General features: G+C 36.3%; 1 protein-coding gene and 1 long non-coding RNA gene across 3 annotated transcripts in view; one reads left to right on the top strand and one right to left on the bottom strand.

Moving 5' to 3' along the window:
* Positions 1-25368, top strand: part of LOC105721560 (uncharacterized) — a 91321-nt gene that overhangs the window by 59869 nt on the left and 6084 nt on the right. The window contains exon 3 of one of the 2 annotated variants that reach the window (XR_010337291.1): positions 2885-5398. The exons of the other annotated variant lie outside the window; for it this stretch is intronic. This is a non-coding gene — a long non-coding RNA (uncharacterized LOC105721560). Of the gene's footprint in view, positions 1-2884; positions 5399-25368 lie in introns of those variants that run through there. 2 annotated transcript variants of the gene reach the window in all.
* Positions 5647-25368, bottom strand: part of RAP2A (RAP2A, member of RAS oncogene family) — a 32993-nt gene continuing 13271 nt past the window's right edge. The window contains exon 2 of the mRNA XM_012458634.3: positions 5647-7158. Coding sequence (XP_012314057.1) covers positions 6921-7158 — 238 coding nt within the window. The 3' untranslated portion in view covers positions 5647-6920. The remainder of the gene's footprint in view (positions 7159-25368) is intronic.

The raw sequence follows: 25368 nt of genomic DNA on the forward strand, positions 1-25368 counted from the left end.
ACTTGGTAATTAACATCCTGCACACTAAGCTCTGTATCATGGTCCACTTCCCAGGCAGTCCATCCTATGACACGCTGCAACTGGAGTTCTCACACATTGCCTGTGTGTGTAAATTGGTAAAACCACTCAATAAAACTATCATTGTTTACCAAAGCTGACAACAAGCAAATTTTGTGGTTTAGCAATTCCTGTCCTAGATATTGACCTAGGAGTATTGTGTCTATCCACCAAAAGTCATGTACACGAATGTTCATAGCAGCTTTATTCATAACAAACTCAAACTGGAAATGACTCAAATGTCCATCAACTGTAGATTGCCTCCTTTCCTCTTCTCCCTCTTTTTTTTTTTTTTTGTGGAAGGAGTCTCCCTCTGCCACCGAGGCTGGAGTGCAGTGGCGTGCTCTCGGCTCATGGCAATCTCTGCCTCCCAGATTCAAGCAATTCTCCTGCCTTGGCCTCTAGTATATCTGGGACTACAGGCACACACCACCACACTTGGCTAATTTTTGTACTTTCAGTAGGACCTCAAATGATCCACCTGCCTTGGCCTCCCAAAGTGCTGGGATTACAGGCATGGGCTATTGCACCCAACCCTCTGCCTTTCTCTTGCCATCCGTCTAGAGACTACAGGGGTCAGAAGAATTCTCAGGCTTTCAACAGATCCAGGTCCCCGCACCTGGAGAGAGTTTCCACATCAGGGTTTGGAGGCCAAATATCTAATAGCAATATTTTCCAAATTGTGCTCCAGAGTGCTACTATATAATCTAAAGACAGCGTCCTGGGGTCTAGTTAGTTTTGGGACAGTTAGTTTTGGGACATCAGTGGAATTTGAGTTTTTTTCCCAAGATGTGAGATGCATTACGTGGGATTTCCCAAACTTGCTTGACTCTATAATTTTCAGCAAAACCTCTCATGGTATAAGACCTCTTCAGAACACACTACAGAGCTGTGCTGTGAACATACCAACATTTTAAACTAAAAACCTAAAACCTAAAAACATCTGGTATTTAACTAAAGGCATGGTATTTGACTACAGTATCTGATACATAGAACCCTTTGCCCTGCTGTCCCCAACCTGCCTCTGTATCCCCACTCCCCCTCACTAATCCTGTTGTTAGCCTGAGTTCTTCCTCAGGAAGTAGACCCAGCTGGTAATAGCAGAGCCCTGAAGACCTGCTGTACTGTCATCCAGCTCCACCCTGTCCCAAAGACACCTCAAGTTTCCAGGAGGGACTAGCTCAGGCTGGTGCATGATCTTGAAAAGAACAGATCCAGCAGCAGTCTGAGGCTGTGCCCGGGAGTTTGGCTCAGCTTGGGCTACTGGGATGCTGTCATGTGAAAGTAGGGGAGGTACAAATTATTTCTTGCCAGTAGACTAAAATGTATTGAGAGAAAAGGGAATGGCAAGGAGACAGGACTAGGATGTCTTTAATGTCAAGGTTTACGTGTAGATGAACATCTTTATATTGGCACAGTGCCGGACGCAGGTATAACCTCTCAATGATAGCTGAATGAGCATGGAATGAGTGGATTCAATTTAAGTAAAAGGATTAACAGTGGGGAAAAGGTAATTGAGTTAGAAGCTTATTAGAAGTTAGAAAAGTTAGAAGAGTTTCTAACTCTGCTACTTTATTAGCTGTGTGACCTTCAGTGATTCATTTTTATTACTTAGAACCAGTTTCTCAAAAATACCATCAAGTTATCTTTCTCCCTGTGTTTATATACTTGCATATGTGTATGTGCATAGGAAGATGCTGGGAATGATTTACATCCATTGTTAACATGGCTGTTTTGGGGAACTGGAAGTTGGGGTGCCCTTTTTATTTGCTTCACTAATCCTGATGTTTTTAAAGGTAAAAAAGCACATCACACTCAAAATAGTCAGTGTAAAATTGTAAATATGAATCATTCATACCTAAGTCTTTGAAATGGATCTAAGATTTTTTTTTTTAATAAAAAATTCCCATAAGCTAAACCAATAATCATCCTTCAGTTTCTTTATTCCCAGCTCATACATACTAAATAGGTCTTCATATTTACTCTTTCAAGCAGCTAGCCTTTTTCTCTGCTGAGAAATCTTGGAGAAATCCTTACAGGCCAACGTGAAGACTACTAAGAAAATATAGAAAGAAAGAACACAGTATCTTACCTAGAATAGCAGCAGATCTTTTAAAACTCAATACTTCCATGTTGGGGATGCTGAATATTATGTAAAAATTATTTATAAAATATTAAAAAATTAGATAATATTCAATAATATAAAGCCAGTTGAAATTATTCGTAACAGATGAAGAGCCACTATGTTTTATTAGTATTTATGTGGCAACATTTTAAATTAAGAAACAAGTAAGAGGTCAACAGCTTCTTTCGGAAGTTTGTGATATTCTCTGCTTCACAGATCCTGGAGGTCAGCTGGGCTCCAAATTAGGCAGCACCTTATTCCTTTAGTCATGTATCTTTTCAGTCGTGGACATCTAACTAACAAATAGTATAACTTGAAAGAATTTCAAAATACTATTTTTTAGCCTCAAAGGCATTCTTCCAATTTGGGATTAGATAGGTTTAAATAATTTACAAAAAAAATTTACAAACACTTGAAATAAAATTTTGAAGTTCTTCAGAAGATATTACTAAAATATAGGCACGTTTTCCTTTAAATATCTGTGATTCTATCTACAGTGCCTCTGTTATATTCATTCAAATTATTCTTATAATCGAAACAATGAAGCTTCTCAACTGGTGGAATGCTGCCAGAGGATTTCAGCAGAGTTTGAAGGCAACATAACCAAAAGGAGTAATTTAAATTGGCTTAGGAAATGAATGGGCTCCTTATCAGAGCAGCTGAAGGCTGTATACAATTAACAGCATCTGTCAACATTCACAGGGCCCCATATAGAACAAGCAGGCCCTACAGCCTGGCGGCAACCTTCAGCTTCTGGCACCTTTGGATCCATGTGACCTGAAAACAGAAAGACAGCTTCAAGCCATCACTAGAAGGATACTGAATCATTTTAGTGATATTGCCAATTAATGTTAATTATTTATAACAATTCTGTTAACCTTAGCATTGGGCTTCAAATTAACCAGCTATCATACAAAATACAAAATATCATTTGTAGAGATATGTTTATATTTATAATAATTGATTTTTACAATCTTTTTCATGTTATTTTTAAAGACCATGAAAATTATCTACCTACCTGCCTTTTTATACAATGAACTCTCAATTTAAATCAACTAAAATATTTTTGTATGAGAAGTACTAAATTCATTTTATATGGCAATTTTTAGTTGTTTTTGTATATAATAAATTTCTGTCATGCGTATGTACAAAACAAAACCCATCCAGAGTTTCATTAAATAAATTTATTTGTTAAAATAATTTAACTCCAAATACAACTGTTGAATTTGCATTGAGTTATAACTACAATTCATGTTTTAATTGAAATGTCAAGATTTAACAACTGACATTGTTACAAAACAATAAACTGTTGTTCAATTTTAAATGGTCAGTTGTATTAGAGCGCAACAATTAACTGTGAACTGTATCTCTGGGAAACCTCAAATCAGTAATGATAAGTCTGTTTCCAAAACCCACTGCAGTCATTCTTGAAACCCTGATCAAGATTTAATAGATGCACAATGACATGTTAAATTTAAAAAAAAAAAAAAGACCCCCATAGTCCTTAAAGTTTGATTGGCTAAGGGACAATTAAAGCTTACCCAGTGCTAACACAAGACTACTGATAAGAACAAAAATGTAAAAAAAAAAATAAAAACCAAACCCACACACACGAACAAAAACCAGCAACAAACAAAGCACTTTCATATTCATACATACACTGACAACATTAACATTCATACTGGAAAACCCTTAAAAACAAATATCAGACAGCCTTAGGCAACATTTCTTTATATAGAAAAGCAAATATCAGTAGTATTACCACAGAAAAGTGATGGCAACTGTAGCAATTCGAGTCAAAAGTTCAGTCCTAATTCTACAAACCAAAGGAGAAAATCATCAAAGCACCTTTCAATAGTTTAAGAAAAGATTTTATGTAATACTTTTGATCAGATGCTGGCTTGTTTTGTGAAAGTCGAACAAAATGAAAGGCATCAGTTACCATCACTATCACAGTTTAAAAGAGCCCCAAAGTTGCAACAGCAAAAGAAAAAAAATGTTAAAGATGCTGCCTTTGTATAAAAGTAAAAAATAAAAGAAAATCTTATCACAAGAGCTAAAGAAAAAGTGGGTCTTTGGATCAAACCATAATATTTTTAAGGCATGTTAGAAAAACTTTCACTTATCTAAGCTGCTAGTCTGATCAGGGCATAAAATAGTGACCCAAGTCAGCTTTCTTCTGTAGCCACTAAGATTTCTTCTGTAGCCAACAAATGTAACCTTCCTGTTCTTAAGCGTTTTATTATTATAATATCTCAACAAACACATTCATTTGCCAGCTGAGTTATATTCACACCAGATGAATACGAATTTCCAGTTTCAGGATGTCCTTGATGCCTTGGTCACTAAATATGCAGGGCTGCAGGGAAACACTGATCAGGCAGCCAGATGGGTTATTATTCACGTCTTTACAGTAAAAGCCCACCTTGTCATCTGACACAAATGTTTTTAACTAGTAATACAACTCAAAATTTTAGATCATCTTTTCCACTTTACATTCTCCCACACCTTTCATATTTAACCTATTTTCACATCTGCATAGCAAGCCATAATGTCAAACTGTGGGATCTTTATACATATTTCTATTTTGCAATCTTACTTGTCAAAAATTTCTATTAACTATAGAATTCTAAAGAAAGAATCATTCTGAGAAGTTAGAGGATTCAAAACTCAACCAACTCACTAAGAAATATTTTTATTTCAGTAGAGAAATCCTATCTCTTGAATCTCCAATTTCTCTACATTTGAATGAAACCAACTTTTATGCAGTGAAATTTGTTTCAATAAAATTGGTTAAAATTTTTTGTCCTATAAACAAGGTGCTTCATAATTGAGGATTATAAAAAATTATACTGAAGAATGTAAACATTCAAAATTCAAAGATTTTTGACAACTATGGCCAGGTTTCATTCACATATGCCTTCAGCTTTCTCATTATGAAAAATACTATCATCAACCTTTTTTTCTTCATCCTTTAAGCTTAATGCCAGTTATTAAACACTTGGGGGGCTACCAATGATTTCAAAAAAGTAAAAAAGACACTTTAATAATTTAAAAGAAAAAAAGCTTTTGATACACTATATTCTGCAGTATAGATTCTTAGTATAGGCAATTATCTGACTTGTGCCAAATTCTTAGGAACAATAAACACACATGCACACACAAACACACACTCTTCTCTCAGTTACACACGTAAGACCAGAGGTTACTTGCACAAGACTGTGAAACCAACAAAATGTGGGGTGGTTTATAGATCGCAGGCTCAGTGATATTGCAGTTCTGAAGGCCAAATTCTTCTCCCAAGGCCCAGCTCAAGATAATCTTTTCAGCATTTATAACTGAAGTTAGCTGAAGACCCTTCTATACTTGATTGTAAAACTTATGAATAGGTTTTTCCTGTGCCATTAGTCATGCAAATGATAAATACTTCACGGCTATAAAAACCAAAAATGTCAGAGCTTGAGCACTTTTTCAAAACAAAATATTCACTCCAGCTTTATTTGATACTTCAGTAATCAGGGCAAAATTGTTCTAAGAAAACCTTTATATAATTCTCCAGGAAAATTAAAGATAAAAGGCTTTTGTCCCTTACCTTCCGCTCTATAATTTATGTTCTACTTTTAAGCCCAAATTATTTCACATGGTTATTCAATTTTTAAAATGCCTGCAATAAAGCTCTGCTACAGCAAACTTGATTTTGAAAGCAGGTTAGCTACGAGTCACACTACAACCATAGCCCTTAAAGGCGAGAAGGAATTTGCTGCTTTAATGAACTTAAAAATGCCAGATATTCGTATTGTCATATGAGGTTTCTGCAAACGGGAACACGTGGATGCAACATGGCTTCATTTTCCTTACATGATGGTACTAGTGTATCTATTAGAATGCTTCTTGTTAGTAAGGCTAGGCAATCTCTTCCCATCACAGTTGCTTCCCTCTTGTTCAGTAAAGTTATAAAGACCACCCCTGCTCAGTTAAAAGAGGGTGGGTCTGGAGTTTAATTCTGATCAAACCCTTGTAAAAGCCTCCATTTTCTGTGGCAAAGCAGGTGATTTAACAAATTCTAAAGCTAGACTGTATTTTTACATAACCTGTTCTGACTTTTGCTCTATCAAGGATTGAAGCATGAGTTAGTTCCATGTCACAAATTAGAATAACAGCTACAATTAAGCATCAATTTTGAAAAACAGAAATGTGTTAGCTGAGCAAAGAATCTCTCCCTGTAATGCTGTTGGCAGGTCAGCTGTTACTATCTTACTTGACGGAATACATTGGTTAGAAGCTCTATCCCAATTCCTGAAATTCAGTACTCTTGTAGGAAAATATTTCTCCTTTACTTATTTTTTTAAAGAAGACAAAATATTTTAATTGTAAGTGGTCATAGGAATCTTCTGGTTTCTCTCTTATGGTTATTTTTAATTTATACAATAGTTGCTTCTGTCAACTCAGTGACAGTGCCATCATAGCTTTCAAATGAGATCACCCTGTAGATCGATGGACTATGCCTTAAAGTTGCAGATGCAGAAAGGAGACTGAGGACAAATGGTGAAAACTGTAGTTACTGAACCCAAATGTTACTCAGAGATATCAACTGACAATCACTGCTCAATTCTGAATAAGGGCTGCAGTTCTCTGTAGATTAACAGCACGCATCCTGCAAGTTCTGCAGAGGAGTAGGTGAGTTTTCTATCACCTACAACACTGGGCAAATCCCATCCAGGACAGCCATATTTGGATGCTATTGTATGTTACATGCCGAACAGCATGGGTCATCTTTGTCAGGCTGAGCAGCATAGTTCATCTGCCTCACAATTTCTGCAAAGAGTTCGTCCACCATTGTTTTACTCTTAGCAGAAGTCTCCATAAAGGGGCAGCCCCACTCTTCAGCAAGGGCTCTGCCTTCATTGGACGATACTTCTCTCTCACTTTCCAGGTCCACTTTGTTCCCAACCAAGATGACTGGCACTTTCTCATACCTATGAGAGAAGAAAGAAAACACACACATACATTGTAATAGCACAAAGTTAAACAGGTCCCGTGTATTTTCATTTTTGGGGAATATTCCAACATAAATGGTATCTTTTTTTTTTTTTTGAGATGGAGTCTTGCTCTGTCGCCTAGGCTGAAGTGCAGTGACGTGATTTTGGCTCACTGCAACCTCTGCCTCCCAGTTCAAGTGATTCTTCTGCCTCAGCTTAAAGATAGGCTGATCTTTAAGTCTCAGCTGGGACTACAGGTGCGTGCCACCACGCCCTGCTAATTTTTGTATTTTTAGTAGACAGGGTTTCACCATATTGGCCAGGCTGGTCTCAAACTCCTGACCTCATGATCTGCCTGCCTTGGCCTCCCAAAGCGCTGGGATTATAGGCGTGAGACACTGTGCCTGGCCCATAAATGGTATCTTTAGTTGCATGAAAATGATTTGTACCACTTGGCTTGATACTTATCTAAGGGCATTTTGAAGCTGCTCTCACGGTGGATTATAAAATGAGTTTTATGAAATGTGTGTTTTTAATTAATCAATTATACATCCTTTAAAATCAATTTATCTTTCTAGATATATTTGGAAAATTATTCTCAGAAACTCAGACTAAATCCTCTTTTTTTCCCATTCTGAGAGATGCTTTTCCAGTTGATCATGTAATACATAGCTCCAACGAGTAAACAACTTATAATTATCAGCATTTTACTATATTCTATGTGTATAAAATTGATCATGTTCTTTCTAATAGTTCTCAAATAAGAAAAACGCTAGTAGAAATCATTCGAATGGAAGCCATCAAATACAACCACACCCCATCCCTTCAGAAAACTTTTATGGATTAGTCAGTTCAAAGAGAAACAATTAGGATTCTTTTAAGACCGACAAGAAGTCAGCCCCAATTAGCTTTTTTGGTGGTGTTATTTCTCTTTTTCTTCCTAACTGAAATAGGTATCTCTGAGTAAACATGTTTGGAAAAAGCTAAACTAATAAAAATAGTAAGTGATAAGAAAAGAACAAAGAAAAAAGCTCCTAAGTCATTTTGGTGCCTAAGACGATTGTGTCTACAATGGTTACTCCATGTAGCACAGGTCACAACAGACGTCAACACTGGTGCTGGCCTGCACAATGATTTACTATTCTCATTTATGTTTGTTCTAAGAAAGGTAGCTAATATATTTTCACAAGACATTTTAAAAGGCCTTTGTGATTTTAGTATAAATCAGTGAGAGAGAGAGAGAGAGTGTGTGTGTGTGTGTGTATGTGTGTCTTCCCCTAAGCAGAATGTATTTCTGATTTAAAGGTAGTAAACAGCAAGATTGCACATAAGTGATAACAAATGTGACTGGACAGAGCTAATCTATCAGAAGAGGAAACCACCCCATGGTCAAGCCTTTGAGGCAGGATGCATAGAGAATTTTTGTCATTCAGGAAACTGGATAATAGGCAGGTGGTTATTGTTTGTTTGCTATGATACTTCCACAGATTTCATCATCCTGTCAAGATGGTTCTCTCCACTCATCCTAACTTGTAAAGCAAACCAAATTCCCAACAGTCTCACTTTTTTCTTTGACACTGTATCAAATGAAGAATGGTCTCAACGAGAGGGTACACACAGGGTAGTGTGCCATCTGGCAATGTAAAACATGAAAACAACTTAAAAATGAGTGGAAGTAACAACATCAAAGGCAAACCTAGAATTTGGATATTATTTTGTAGGAAATGAATTTGGACAACTTCAGTTCATATCAAAGGACTTTATATGAATTTACTGTATACCACTGTACCTTATGATTTCGGGCCTTAGATCACACTGACAGCTCTGAACATAAGACACAAGGATTTTTAACATCCTCTAGGACTCTTACATACAATGTGTGCATTCCATGGCCTCTGGGAGGGCAAGTGGCAGTGAGAATAAAGCTGCATTACAAAACACCATATATTTGCTACTTTGCATATAAACCCTCTCGGTCAGCTATACAGAGAAGCTTGATAGGGAGTGGACACTGGCAACCATGTAAGGACAACGTCAGTTTCCAATTTGTTTTACTTGAAAAATATAATTGCATTTCATTTTTCTTATGAGAGTACATACATCACATTGTGCTTTAAAATGCTCTGCTTGGCAGTGAAGTAACTTAAAAACATTAATAAAATTAAGTAAAACTTATTGACTGAATTTAAGTTAAAAACAAATTTCAATCTGTCTATGAATAATAAAAAGTGGGAAGACATCACCTTCTATTAGCTGAGATACATATTTTAAGGAATATTTTTAAGTTTAAATACAATATCATATCATGTTTTATATGTGAAATAAGTGTTACACTTAAGTGCAGGATCTACTAGAGTATGTGGATTTTCAAAACTTGCAAAGATACCAAATTATTAACAGTTCTGTGAAAGATATCAAATTATTAACAGTTGTATTGATATACTATTTAAATCAAGAACTTGAATAAATCTTACCAACAACCTGATTCTCAAAACAGTAAATAAAATATTGCAAACACAGTTCCACATGTAACAGCACTTAATAACTGGTAAATGTAGATGAAAATGCAGTCAGTAACAGAGAACCTGTTTATTATATCACTAATGTAACTGCCAGTGGGCTTTTCTAAAATCAAGCTAATAAAGACACTAGAGAAATCCACATTAATATTCTCAGAAGATTTTTAAACTGAATTAATATATCCAGAAAAAAAATTATGTACATTTCATAATACCAGATGGTGATAAATTTTGTCTTTCTTTCTGTTAAAATTTGGGACAGCAGGAAAGATTCTAAACTCTAAATGAGTTGGAGGTTCTGCTTCCAGTTCTGCCAATGAGATCATTTCCTTTACCTATCTGTATTTCATTTCTTTATCAGTAAAAAAGGAGTAGGGATATCTGTTCCCACTTAACACAGGGTTGCTGTAATGGTCAAATGAGATAATACTGAAAAAAAATCAAGTACTAAATAAAAGCAGGGTGGTTGTTTCTTTCCCCTCCTAACTCTACTGATGTGGCCTTGAGAGGCCACGAAGGGTGAAGAAGGAGGTGGAGAAACTGATCAAAGAAGGTAGGGAGCTCCTGAGGCCAAACCAAATCGAGGGTGGAGCTGGGAAAAGAGGCAAAAAGGAGATGGAGTCAAAAACTGTAACAAAGCAGTCACCAGACACTAACCAGGGGCTCCTCCAGTCCCTGCGCTGAACATCATGGAGACAGGGGCCCAGGAGAGCAGAAAAGCATTTCCAAACAGCGGGCACTTGGGAGAAAATACTGGCCCCTGTGGAGAAGGCATTCTAAGGCTTTGGGTTGGAGTGACAGAATAGGGTCCCATATGAAGGTAACATTTGGAGAAATCTGGATCCTTCTTAAGAAAGATGGGTGAGAAGTTGAAGGGAAAGAAGCCAAACCCCGTGTTGACAGTAGATGACTACACTGCACGAGGAAACTGGTGTTGCTATATGTTGTAGCAATATGGTGGGTTTAAAAAAAAAACCCAAACAGACTAGGACTCCAGTCCCAGAACTGCCTCTAGCTAGTACTATGAATTTAGAAGATTAACCTAATCTTGGTTTCCTGAGTTTCTTAAAGTATAAAATGAGCTGGACTGGGTAATTCCTAAGACGCTCTGAAGTTAAAAATCACAACAGACACGGTCGGTCACACCCACAATCAACACATATTATTGGCTAGGTTAATTGCTGAGTGCTTAGAATAACGTCTAATCAACACATATTACTGACTAGGTTAATTGCTGAGTGTTCTAAGAATAATGTCCAACAGGCTGGTCTTTAAGAGATACCAAAGTGCACACCGGGAATAAAGCCAAAAATGTTGGGGGAATCTCATGAGATCTCATGGGGCCAAAACACAACCAGGAGGTTTCACTTCTACAAGTAGAGCAGCTACTGCCAGCATGCTCTGATTCAACAGCAGAACTCAAAAATGCACTCATGACCTAAGCAGTTCCATTTCACAGACAACATTGTTCAAACACAAATATTTGGGATGGCTTTAACTACGTGAATACTGAAGGCTATACTGAAAACTGCCTGATGTGGCATAAATAGCTAGTAATAATCAATACATCATGTACCCATGCATCCACTCAACACATGTTTATATGCTAAGTGCTAGCCACCATTCTAGGCACTTACATCTATGGACAAAGCAAATAGACATCTGTAATCTCACAGTGCTTACAGTCTAGCAGAGGACACAGATATCAACAATAAACGTTAAGTCAATTCTAGGTTTACAAGAAAAGTGTTAAGTGCAATGGAAAAAAGATGAGGATCAGGTGGTGGGTGTGGAGCACAGGTGTCACAGTTTTAAATAAGATGATCACAGGCCTCGTTGGGAAAGTGGTGTATGAACAAAGATGGGAAGGGTCTCAGGGACGCTGCTCCCTACCATGCAGGTTCTAGGGGAAGAGCATTCTCAGCAGGACATGCCCTAGACCATGCCTGAGCCAGCAAGTGCATGCCTGTTGGTGCAGGGACCAGCTGTGGGATCCATCTCTACAGCCTCCTGCAGGACTCTGGCAGTGGAAGAAATGTTCATTTGAGGCTAGACTTCAGGAATTTGGTTGCCAAAAGTGGCCTCGGAAGACAAATCTGGCACTTGAGAATAACTTAGAGGGCTGATGCAATTATTTAGGAAGATGAGGCACTTTGTTAGTGAGTGATGACAATGACTTTCATATTCTAATTTCATTATCAGTTTGTGGGTTGCCTTCATTTTCCTCCTTTTCTACACACATCATTTGGACATGAGGCTAAAGATGCAAAATGCTAAAACTTTTAATGTATGTGTTATTGTTAACCTGATCATGAGGAAAATGCCATCTTGCCTACATCTTAAACATCAGCAGATGTCTCACCAACTTCATCATATCTTCCTTGAAATTTCCTTTATGGGCATGACTAGGTCAGACAGTGACTGATGCAGCTCAATAATTTTATTTCTGTGTATAGAGTGTGGACAAACACTTTTTTATTGACAAGAATTTCCATATTGTTGACTGTATTCATGAACATGATTACAAATGTATAAATAAATTAAACTAGTTCTTTTAAGCAGCTCTGCTTAATGGATTAATGAAACATCAGAAATACTGGCTGTAGCATCAGTTAGCTGTAGAATGTTAATGAGCTTCTCAGTGAGACAGCTTTGTAAAATATCAATAATTCAAAAGCATTTGATGTGTTTATCAAGTTTATTTTCCTTTCTCCTTTCTTGTAACTATCCTGATATGTGTGTATGTATACATATATGTATTTTCTTCTGGTGGTGTCTGAACTTGGCTGACCATCAAAACAACTTGAGAACTTTTTTTAAAGGTAGTGATTTCTGGGCCCTATTCCAGAGCTAGTTAATCTAAATCTGTGGGATCAGGACCCAAGAGTCTATTAAAATATGTAATATGTCTGAATCTATAAGCTCTGAAGATGGATTCTGAAGTTCAGCAGGGTTTAGGACTCACTGGCCTAATCTACTACTTTGTAACCCCAAACAATATTCTGTGTGTATGGTTTATGGTTCCATATGTGGCAAGTCCAGACTCAATTCTTTCTTCCCTTCATGTATTCACCAGTGATAAACTGTAGACAGATACCACTACTGTCAGTTCTGTAACTTTACTTTTGAGGGTGCTGCACTGTAGCATATTAAAAGAAGGTCATACATCATGTGAATTTTAACATGCTATTATCTTCTTAGTGATAAGCAGGTTGAAATATAATTCTCCTTGAATTCAGACATAAGAATCAGAAAGGTTTTTCTAAGTCCCCTCGTTCAACTTTTTACCCAATGTTAAAATCATCTACCAAGAGAGTCCCAAGGCAAAACGTCAAAAAAACTGATGCTTCTATTACTTCCATGATAAACTTACCAAATGGCTTTGTAGCTTATGTCTGAACATTTTTAGTGACGTGGAACTCATACCTAAAGGCAACCCATTTTGTTCTGTCAGTTCTGTTAAATGTGTTTAAAAGTCAGAATTTAAAAGTTTACCTGTATATAAGGAATTGTGATCTGTAACACCCTGCCTGTTCTTCTCATAGATTCTAGTTCTTTTACCCTTTAGAATGTAGAAATCTTTTCCCCAAAATGAATATAGGTCCCTTCTACTCTTGCTCAAATTAAGTAAGTCATGATTAAAAAAAAAAAAAATGCCTGGCAATACTTAATAGGAAACAGAAAACCCCATTTTTTAATTCTTAATCTCTGTGAGAATGATCACTTTGACTATTTTGATGTCTTATCCTTCCAAATTATTTTCCTATATATATATCTCAATATAAGTATAGCTATAAACTTTTATAAAAGGAGATTATGCCAATTATATTTAGTAGCCTCAATTTCCACTTAATATTATAGAGCTTTCCATTTTAATAAATAATATGTATCATATTAATGGCTGGGTAGTATTCCATTTTATAGAATCTATATCATAATTTAATTATCTGTCTTCCATTAGTGCATAGGCCCCCACCCCCATTTTTAGCTAACATAAACAGCAATCTGATGAACTATACCTAGAAGTGTGATTTCCGTCTCAAAGGGCGTGAAGAATGTATATATTACATAATATGTATATCACATATGTGTTTATATCTATAATATCTTTTGTATACCCTTTGAGCCAGAAAAATCATATTCCTAGGTTAGTTCATCAAATTGCCTTGTAAACTCAGACACACACAAAGTTTCAGTGAACATGCAGAAATTTATACTGAAACCAATAGTGCTTGAGAGTGCCTGTTTCCCTATCCTCAGGATTGATATTTTTAATCTTTTAATAAAGTGTTATGGGAGTTTTAATAACGTGTTATGGGAGTTTTGAAGAAAGAGAACTGTTTTGGTTAGGACTCTAACTAAGGCTTCTACCACAGCTTGCTAGCATGAAACATCAATATTGCTTGTAAGGATGAAAAATATGAGCTAAGTAAGGCTGCCCTCTTCCTCCAACCTGACTTGTTTTGAAGCGACTAAATATTTCATCTTAAAAGGACATTACTGGTAATTTAGCTTGAATAATGAAAGAAAACCACAGTCCTTTGTTCTGATATTCTCTTGGTTTCAGAATGCATACTGAAGATGAACAGAGAGAAATGTGTAAATATAATGGAAAAAGTAGGAAGAGTAATGATACCAAGAAGATATTCAAAGCTATTAGGAATAGCTCAATCAATAAAATAATCTGCTTTCATAGAAACTGAGTGTTGATATATTAGAACAGATTCCTAATACTTTGACTGTGATGGACCAATGGATGATGGAAATGAAACTCATAGCCATTTTAAATGTTTTATTAAAAAAGCACTTGAGGACTTCTACTGTGGCCAGGATCGCATAAGCCCATTAACGTCCCTATCTCCTGCTGATTACAGATAAAAACTCAGGACAAAATACAAAAAAAACCAATTACCAAAGAACTCTCTACTAAAGAGAAAAAAGCAGTTTGGGAAAGAGAACCAACACCTGAAGAAAGAGACCTACATGCAAGTGAGCTTCCTGGTTTTCCCTTCTTCTTTCTTGTGTCCTTGAGCTGAGGGTGGGCACTCAGTAGTGCACACAGACAACTGAACTCAGGGAGACGGTCTTTAACCAGAAGATCCGAGTAAAGGGGGCCCTCTGAGCTTGAGTATGAGTGTGGGCTGAAAACCCTCACTTGTTTTTTTCCTTCTTATTTCACAGCTCACCTAGAGTGAGTGATAGCAGAGCGGGGGCAGTAGGCAGTGCCAGTAGCTAAAACTTCATTAGAAATGTCTGACTAGAGAAACTGGGAAAAGAGCACCATAAGTCCCAAAGAGGGTAGGAGAAATCCCGAGTGTATTTCCTTCTCTTTTTCTCTTCCCATTTTACCAGAAAGATGACCTCAATTGCAAGAACCGTGTGGCAGTGCAGAAAGCTAAAACTTTGAAACATCATGTTTCTGGCCAGACCAAAAATGGGCTCTTGTGGTCTAAAGAGTACAGGAGGGATCCCAGATATCCTTCCAGAGAGGAGAATGCTAGAGAAAAATATTCCCTAATTCTGTGTATGAATCAACATTAGGTAATATGAACTGTGTATGAGTGGGAAGACTCAAGGCAGTGTAACAAAGGTTAAAGAACTGAACTACAATTTAAACCACTACCCATGTTTCAGACTAGCCACTGAGTGGTGTATACACAAGACAGCATAGGTAAAGGCTTTGAAAATTGAACTCACATTAGAATCATCTTCCAAACAAGGAGAAAGTTTGTAGTTTGAACCTCAGTGGGTTGGCTGTCAGCTACAAGGAAAAAAGAAATCTACATTCTCCAGAGGATTGTAACAGGACCCAGAGACTAAGCAACATAATACTAAAAATACCCGACACAATATAAAATTGCCAAACATGCAAAGACCCAGAAAAACTAATTCTCAAGGGTAAAAACTATCAATAGATGTCATATGACCTAGATGCTGAAATTATCAGACTTTAAAGAAGCAATTATAACCATGCTCTATGAGGTAGAGGTAAACACTCTAGAAATGAACAGAAAAATAAAATCCTCTCAAAGTATAATAAAAAAGAACCACATGAAAATTTTGGAACTGAAAATTATAATATCTGAGATAAAATATTCACTGGATGAGAAAATTGTACATGACAGAAGAATCAGTGAATTTAAAAACAGATCAACAGAAATGATCTAATTTGAAGAAAAGAGAAAAGATTGAAAAAATCAAGCTACCAGTGACCTTCTTCACAGAACTGGAAAAAAGTGTCGTAAACTTCATATGGAACCAAAAGAGAGCCCGCATAGCCAAGTCAATTCTAAGCAAAAAAAAAAAAAAAAAAAAAAAAAAAAAAAAGCAGAAGGCATCACACTACCAGACTTCAAACTATACTACAAGGCTACAGTAATCAAAACAGCATGGTACTGGTACCAAAACAGAGATACAGACCAATGGAACAGAACAGAGGCCTCGGAGGCAACACCACACATCTACAACCATCCAATCTTTGACAAACCTGACAAAAACAAGCAATGGGGAAAGGATTCCCTGTTTAATAAATGGTGTTGGGAAAACTGGCTAGCCATGTGCAGAAAGCAGAAACTGGACCCCTTCCTGACACCTTACACTAAAATTAACTCCAGATAGATTAAAGACCTAACACCATAAAAACCCTAGAAGAAAATCTAGGCAAAACCATTCAGGACATAGGTGTAGGCAAGGACTTCATGACCAAAACACCAAAAGCATTGGCAACAAAAGCCAAAATAGACAAATGGGACCTAATCAAACTCCACAGCTTCTGTACAGCAAAAGAAACGGTCATTAGAGTGAATTGGCAACCAACAGAATGGGAAAAAGTTTTTGCAATCTACCCATCTGACAAAGGACTGATATACAGAATCTACAACGAACTAAAACAGATTTACAAGAAAAAAACAAACAAGCCCATTCGAAAGTGGGCAAAGGACATGAACAGACACTTTACAAAAGAAGACATACATGAGGCCAACAAACATATGAAAAAATGCTCATCATCACTGGTCATTAGAGAAATGCAAATCAAAATTACATTGAGATACCACCTCATGCCAGTTAGAATGGTGATCATTAAAAAATCTGGAGACAACAGATGCTGGAGAGGATGTGGAGAAATAGGAACACTTTTACACTGTTGGTGGGAGTGTAAATTAGTTCAACCATTGTGGAAGACAGTGTGGTGATTCCTCAAGGACCTAGACATAGAAATTCCATTTGACCCAGCAATCCCATTACTGGGTATATATCCAAAGGATTATAAATTTTTCTACTATAAGGACACATGCACACGAATGTTCATTGCAGCACTGTTTACAATAGCAAAGACCTGGAACCAACCCAAATGCCCATCGATGATAGACTGGTCAGGGAAAATGTGGCACATATACACCATGGAATACTATGCAGCCATCAAAAACGATGAGTTCGTGTCCTTTGTAGAGACATGGATGAACCTGGAAACCATCATTCTCAGCAAACTGACACAAGAACAGAAAATCAAACACTGCATGTTCTCACTCATAGATGGGTGTTGAACAGTGAGAACACATGGACACAGGGAGGGGAGCATCACACACTGGGGTCTGTAGGGGGGAAATAGGGGAGGTACAGTGGGGGATGGGGAGTTGGGTAGAGATAGCATGGGGAGAAATGCCAGATATAGGTGATGGGGAGGAAGGCAGCACATCACACTGCATGTGTGTACCTATGCAACAATCTTGCATGTTCTTCACATGTACCCCAAAACCTAAAATGCAATTTTAAAAAAATTGAGAAAAAAAAAAAGAAAAAAGAAATGAGCAGAACTATGTTAAGGCATAGTATAATCAAATCATTTAACACTAGAGATACAGATAAAAATCTTGAAAGCAGCCAAAGAAAACAAATGCATTACATGTAGGAGAACAAACAAAATGACTGAAAATTTCTCATCAGAAACCACAAATGCCAGAAGATAGTAAAACAATCTTTACAATACTAAATGAAAAAAACAAAAAACCCTGTCAACACAGAATACTGTATCAGCAAAATATCCTTCCCAACTAAAGGAAAATAATATTCTCAAGTGAAGGAAAGCTAAGAAAATTTATCACTAGCAAATTATAAAAGAAATACTACAGAAAATTCCTTGGGCTGAAGGAAAATGGTATCAAAGCAATCTTGCAATTTTAGGAATGAGGAAAGAAAAACAGAAATAGTAAATACTATGTAAATATAAGATTTTTTTTCCTCAAGTTCTTTACAATATGTATAAACATACAAAAAATTATAACATGGTCCTTTTGGGGGTTTTGATATAGTAGATGTAACACATCCAAAAACTCTGGAAAGCAGAGACCTACATGATTGTAAGCTCTTTAAATTTTATTCTAAGTAGTACAATACAAACTCTAAGTAGACTGTGAAAGGTTAGGTATTTATATTCTAATACCTAGAACAACCATTTTAAAAAATGTAAAGGACAACTGATAAAATGGAATGCAACAAATTATACATAATCCAAAAGAAGGCAGAAGAGGGGGAAGAGAAAAGAAAAAAAGCAAGTGAAAAAATAGAAAACAAGCAGTAAAATGGTGGGCCTAATTGTAGCATATTAGCAATCACACTAAATATAAGTTTAAACACATGAATAAAAAGATTTTCAGACTGAATTTATAAAAAAAGACCTATATATATGTTATCAAGAGAAAATCCACTTTAAACACAGTAAGTTAAAAGTAAAAGGATAGAAAAAGATATACGTTGTAAACACTAACCAAATTAGAGTTCATTAAAATTAAAATTTTTGCTCTGTGAAAGACTTGAGAGGATAAAAGGACAAACTACAGACTTGGAGAAACTTTTCAAAACATCTATGTGACAAAAGACTAGTATCTAGAAAATATAAAGATCTCTCAAAACTCAATAGTAAAAACAAACTATCCAATTAGAAAATGGACAAAAGCCATGAATAGACATTTCACTGAGGAGGATGTAGATGGCAAATAAGCACTTGAAAAGATGTAAACATCATTTGCTATTATCATAATGGCTAAAATAAAAAATAGTGACAACACCAAAATGCTGGTGAGGATGCAAAGAAACCAGATACATTGCTGCTGGAATGTAAAATTAGCTATTTTAGAGAAGAGTATGGCAGCATAAAATTAACCATGTAATTATCATGAGTGAAAAACTGCACCCTTGGGCATTTAACCCAGAAGAAGACTTATGATCACATAAAAACCTGTACACAAATGTTTATGGGTAAAAATCAGAAACAACGATGATGTCCTTCTTCAAGTAAATGGTTAAACAAACTGCAGTAAATCTCTATCAGTAATACTACTCAGCAATAATAAGGAATGACCTATGATACACACCACACCTTGGATGAATCTCCAGGGAATTTGGCTGAGTGAAAACGGCCAATCCCAACAGGTTACATACTGTATGATTTCACTTAATATAACATTCTTGAAGTGGCAAAATTATAGAAAAGAGAACAGACCAATGGTTGACAGGGAGGATGGGGAAGGGGAATGGAGGGAAGGAGAGGAGTAAGTGTGACTATAAGGCAACATGGGAGATCCTGTAGTGATGGAAATGTTCTGTATCAAGGTCAATATTGTTTGTGATATTGTACTACAGTTTTGCAAGATGTTACCCTACTGGGGAAAACCGGGTAAAGAGTACATGGAATTGATCATTTCATAAAACTGCATGTGAATCTGTAATTATAAAAGGCTAATTTAAAAATTACATATGTAATTTATGCTTTATAATCAAAATGATTAAAGGAATATTTAAGTACAAAAAAGGAAACTTTACGTACACTTAAGTTCCCAGACAGTGCAAAAGGCAAAGAAAAAAAGACCAAACAAAAACTATAAACATAACTTAAAAAGAGTTTTAAAATGTAAGGGTTATGGATACCAGGTTAATCTATACATAGAATTCAAACATATTAGAATTAGAAAACAATTAGAAAATCATTAAAACAAACCATTTACAGTAGCACCAAATAACAGCAAATACTGAAAATAATCTAGTCAAAGATGTAAAAGACCTTTACAACAAAAATTACAAAACAGTGCTTATAGAAATATAAAAGTAATAAATAAAATGAAAGATATATGATATTTACTGACTGGAAGATACAATATTATTAACGTATAATTTCTCCACAAACTGACTTATGGATTCTATGCAAATCTCAATCAAAATGCCAGAAGGTTGGGTGTGTGTGTGTGTGTGTGTGTGTGTGTGTGTGTGTGTGTGTGTGTGTGTGTGTGTATCTGATTCTTGAAAATGTAAAGGATTCTACAGAAATGCAGAATACCTAGAAGAGCCAAAGCAAATCTGAAAAACAAAGCTGGAGGATTAGACACCAGATATCAATATTTACTATAAAGCTACAAAAATTAAGGCTGTGGTTTAGGCATAAAAAGGGAGAAATGCAAAAATAGGACAGAATAGAGAGTCCAGAAACAGACTCACACAGATAGATTTGCCTGACTTATGACAAAGGTACACCTACAGTTCACTGGGGAAATGGTCCTCTATATAAATGATGCTGGATCAACTGAACAACCATCTGCAAAACATAACAAACAAATCTCTTTACCCACTATCTCACACCACCCGTACAAACTAATTAGAGATGGATCACACAACTGAAGTTAGGTTATAATACTTCTAGAAGTAAATATGCAGAGTGTATCTTCAGAACCTTGAGGTAAAGAAAGATACATTAAACAAGACACAAAAAGGAACTAACCATAAAAAGATTTTTAAAATTTGAGTTCATTAAAATTAATAATTTATGCTCATTAAAAGAAACTAGGTGAATGAAAATGTAAGTCAAAGAATGGGGAAAAGTATGTGCAATACATACACCTAATAAAGAACTTGTATCTAGAATGTATAAAGAATTTCTACAAACTATGAAAAAGATAATCCAATGCTTAAAATGGGCAAAAGACCTGACTCGGTATTTCTCCAAAGAAAATACCCAAATGGCCAGAAAGCATATGAAAAGTTACTCCACATCATTATATACCAAGAAAACAAAGACGAAAATCACAATGAGATTCCTAGAATCCTATCAGATTGGCTAAAATTAAAAAGACTGACATGATCAAATGTTAGTCAGGAAGTGGAATAATTGTAACTCTTGCTAATTACAAGAGTAACCAGTTGATTACAACTACTTTGAAAAATCAGTTGGTAGTATACATTAGTACTGAACAAATGTACTTATGATCCAATAATACTACACCCAGAGAAAGTACACACGTATTCATCAAAAGATATATACTAGCATGTTCTTAGTAGCACCATTCAGAATAACCCCCACCTAGAAACCATCCAGATGCCCCATCAACAGAACAAATAATGAAATCCTGGTATATTCATGCAAGGGGCATCCTGCACCTCAATTAAAGAGAATTAACTACTGTTCCATGCAACAACACGGATGAATCCCACAGAGGATGCTGAATGATGGAAGCCAGAAGTTCAATACTAGGCACGACTCATTTATGGTGGTCTCTAAGTATCAAAGTGGCTGAAATGGAACATGAGGCAGCCTGCTTTGTTGCCTGAAATGTCTGTCCATCTTCATCTGGGATTTGGTTACATGGTGTACACATCACAGCTGTATACCTACAATTTGTGCACTTTATTGCATAAAAGTTATACCTCAATTAACGAAAAATCAGTAAGATAACAAACCATTTCCTCATTAAAACAGGAAAAGTAAAATAACCTTCAAGACAAATTACATGTACATGCATGTTGGTTATGTGTTTACATCATGAAAGGTATGTCATTAAGTTGATCACAGTGAGTTTATTACTCAGCAGAATATCACTAACCAATTTTAAGCTTCTGTATAATGCAATACTGCTTAATTTATATTCAAAACTGGCTAAAGACCAAAAGCATTAACAAATATTAAAACTGAAATACAACATGTTATTAGAAACAAAACAATAATTCTAAATATTTTCTTCACTATTAGATCTATATATTGCATCCAACTGACCACAATGCTCTTTGGGCATATCAAGATGTCATAGTACCTCAAAAAATCCATGTTAAGGAAAAGGAATATAACAATAACTACATTTAATCTGGCTTTTTATTAGAAATGGAGATTCTCCATTATAAAGTGCCAGAAATGTGTTATTTGTGAGGAAGTGTTTGCAACTAGAAGCCCCAAACCTTATCATTTAGAAACCAAATGCAAAAAACCTATCTGAATAAACCAATTGATTTTTATTTTTTAAAACATAATATCCAAGTCATCCAAAATAAGGTGGAGGAAAGTTGCTGTTGATCTATATTTGATACTTGAATGTGTAGCTAGAATGTAGATTTTCATCAAAAATAGATCATTTAAAAATCTGTCAATGAAGCATGCTTTTTACATAATTTAAACAGTAAGGAAAACTCAAGCTTGGGCAAATAAATGGAGAACACATAGCTTTCATCTATCAAAGGGGAAAAGGCATTCAGACACACAACATCCATTTCATCTTTAGTGAGAACTGGAATCTGAAACCTGTGCATTAAAAAACAGGCCTGACTATTGTACTTGAAATGATTAAATTGAGTCAATGCTCAGGAATAGGCAAGTTATTTGAACTGCTACCTAAATTTACATCTGGATTAAATTATAGTATATATCTTTCAGCACCCCTTCATTTTCAGAATATTTGGCAAAATGTTTATGAATGAAAATTCAGTACACAAAGTTCAATTATGACTTTTTTAAAGCTACCGCTGAATGAAGAAGATTTAAATAAAGATGCTTCAGAGCTATGAAGAGCTAAGATTTTTAGAAACTTTTAAGTTATGAACAGAACAGTATTTATCCTGGGAGATTTTTCTATTGTTGTAATAAGACCTTAGAATATTTCTCATTTCTAAATCACTCAGTACACATAATACTAAATTTAAAAAACCCAAAACACAGGATCTTTGTAATATAGCTTTCTAGAAAACTCAGGTGATGAAACGAACAAAATTAGCATTTCTTCTCCCCAGCAATAACAACTCATAAGAGGAAGAGGAGCACATTCGTTATTCATGGCATGTTGTAACTGGTTGGTTCAACTGGCGTGAGATTGACTGGTGATACCTATTAAAAAGGTCTTTTCACCTGAACCAGGAGAAATAACATATGACATGGAAAAAAACAATAAAACAAAGGCACAATGAAGAAAAGAGCTGAAAACTATCATTGTTGGCAGAGGTTATGGTCTTCAACAGCAGCCAGTGGAGAATGAAGAGTTGCATTTTGTCAGGGTTCAAGCCAACACTGAAATGAAAGAAGTCAGAAACAGATAGTTATAAGAATTCGCTGTGGGGCAGGGAAAGGGAGAGTGGATGGTAAGCAACACAGTGTCCAATAGTCTTTTAGCATGATCAGGTGTAATGAGAGGCTGCAACAACAGTTCTCGTCCAGTAGTGATTACAGGGATGGACAGAGCAGGAATTACTGGATATGAGGAAATCTGTCCCGTCATTTTTACTCCCACTACAAAAACCCTTTCATTTCCAAAATAACTCATAACTGAGACACTGCAACAGTCTCCTAACTGGTCTCACCTCCAATTTCTCACCCTTCTACTCTCTCCTATGCTACTTCCATAATAATTATCTTAAAACAACTGCTTTTTCAGTCATTCCCCAACCACTATCCTATAAAAATATGTAGTGGATCTACAATGACTAAAGGACTATCCGTAAGCAGACAAGGAGGGTTTCCAGGGTTTACAAGAATTTCATCAACTTGAGCAATCAGCCTCTTATACAGTCTCCTGCCCTGCAGCCTGAGTGGAATGTGGTCACCTTGTCGGTCTAAACTATCTCCTGAAAAATCCCTGCAACTTACCATGCTAAAGTCCTCACTGTGGGAGGGGCTACAGTTTCATTACCATAACATGCGACCTATGTGCTGACATGATAGCTCACTGCATCTGTGCATCTGGGATCCCTCCTCCATATTCAAGGTTGCACCCTTCTCCCCTCTCCACTGCTCCGTAAAACCCTCCCGTCACTTTTCCTTAGGGAGGCACTGCCTTGGAGAATCCGCCCAGTGTCCTACTTACTAGCACCAAGTAATAAAACTCATACCGATCAAAACCTACATTCTCACGGGGAGTTCTTTGTTACTTATCAAGTGAATGAACCTGGGTTTTTTTCAGGTAAATAATTTCTAGATTAACAGTCCAGGCCAACCACAACTTGGTCACTGGCGAAAATTAAGATGAAGTGTACCACAAGGGAGAGAGAAAGCGAGCTGGATCTAGACTAGAAGACCTAGAATAAGTCCCAGCTCTGCCTCCTTGGATATGTCATGAGCTTTCTGAGCCTCAGGTTCCTTATTTGTGAAACAGAAATACTAATATTGATACTTAGGCGTTATGTTAAGGAAGATGATAATGATGACTTCACTAACAGCTAGCATCTGCAGGGGGCTTAGTGTGTGTTAAGACACCACACTAAGCATTTACATGAATTAATCAGGTTCTGTGGACACTGTAAAGTACAACAGAAATGAGAATTATCCTTTTCTAGGTTCTCTCAAATCGTCTTGTTAGTAAGGCAGTTCTAGAACCTTAATGGTGATATAGAATCTTGTGGTGATATAACTGCAAAAATGTACAAAAACTGTTATTTAGTGTTTTATCTCCTATCTCTGGCTTCCATTCCTCTGGCCAAGGATGGCCAAAACTAATCATCTAGTCTGAAAACCATTAATTCTTGTAGAAAAGATTTGAGAAAAACAGGATAGATAACTTTCCCTCTAATGTCTAATACCTTCTTTTCCAAACAGAAGTAGCTTTCTTTATTCTATTCATCTTCCTGCTGTAAATACTGCTAAGTCAAACTAGCTGTGAACCACGGCTCTGAAGGCCTAGTTAAGACAAGGTGGGATAATAAAAAAAGAAAAAAACCAACAACTCTGAGTAGTATAAGGAGTTGTGAGCTAAAGTCTTGTTTCTGCCTGAAGCCAGCTGTGCTACCTTTGAAGTTACATCTGGGACCCGAGGAAGGCAAAGGCCATGAATGTTTTATATGCAGCTGTATCCCCAGTGCTGGAATCAGTTCTTGACGCTTATAGACACACAAAGTAGAATGAGATAATGAAGTGATGGTTTTCAAATCTGACAGTTTTTTCATGTAGTCCTTAGTGTCTGGGGTAACAAAAATGTCATGAAATCAGTGCAAACATGTCCATGGCCACAAGGCTAAAAACGCAGTTTTGGATGTACACTATCTAAAATGCTTTATTATTTTTCTTTATCATGCCTTGCATTAGACACTGAAAGACTTAAACTGATTTGATGCACGAGGGGTCTCCAGAGATCTGGGGGCTGGAGGGAAACTGTCAAAATACGGATGCAGGAATCTTATCAATTCAACAAGTATTTACTAGCTATTTTCTGTGTCAGCGCTGGATATCAAAATTTGGTGATGCAGAGCACCACCAAATAATGGACTCTTTGTTAACAGAAATTAGATGGTATATATCAATTACTTTTATAAACAATACACTCTGTGAGTAGAGTGAAGGGGGAGGAGGCAATACAGACTATAAGTATAAACAGTTGCAAAGGGCACATACATACATTTGGATTTTCTGCCGAAAGTAAGCCATAATACACTATATTCTTAATAAAATTAA

The sequence above is a fragment of the Aotus nancymaae genome, unplaced genomic scaffold, assembly GCF_030222135.1.
Source record: "Aotus nancymaae isolate 86718 unplaced genomic scaffold, 86718_ANA_hifiasm-v0.15.2.pri h1tg000048l, whole genome shotgun sequence".
In the NCBI taxonomy this organism is placed as follows: domain Eukaryota; kingdom Metazoa; phylum Chordata; class Mammalia; order Primates; family Aotidae; genus Aotus; species Aotus nancymaae.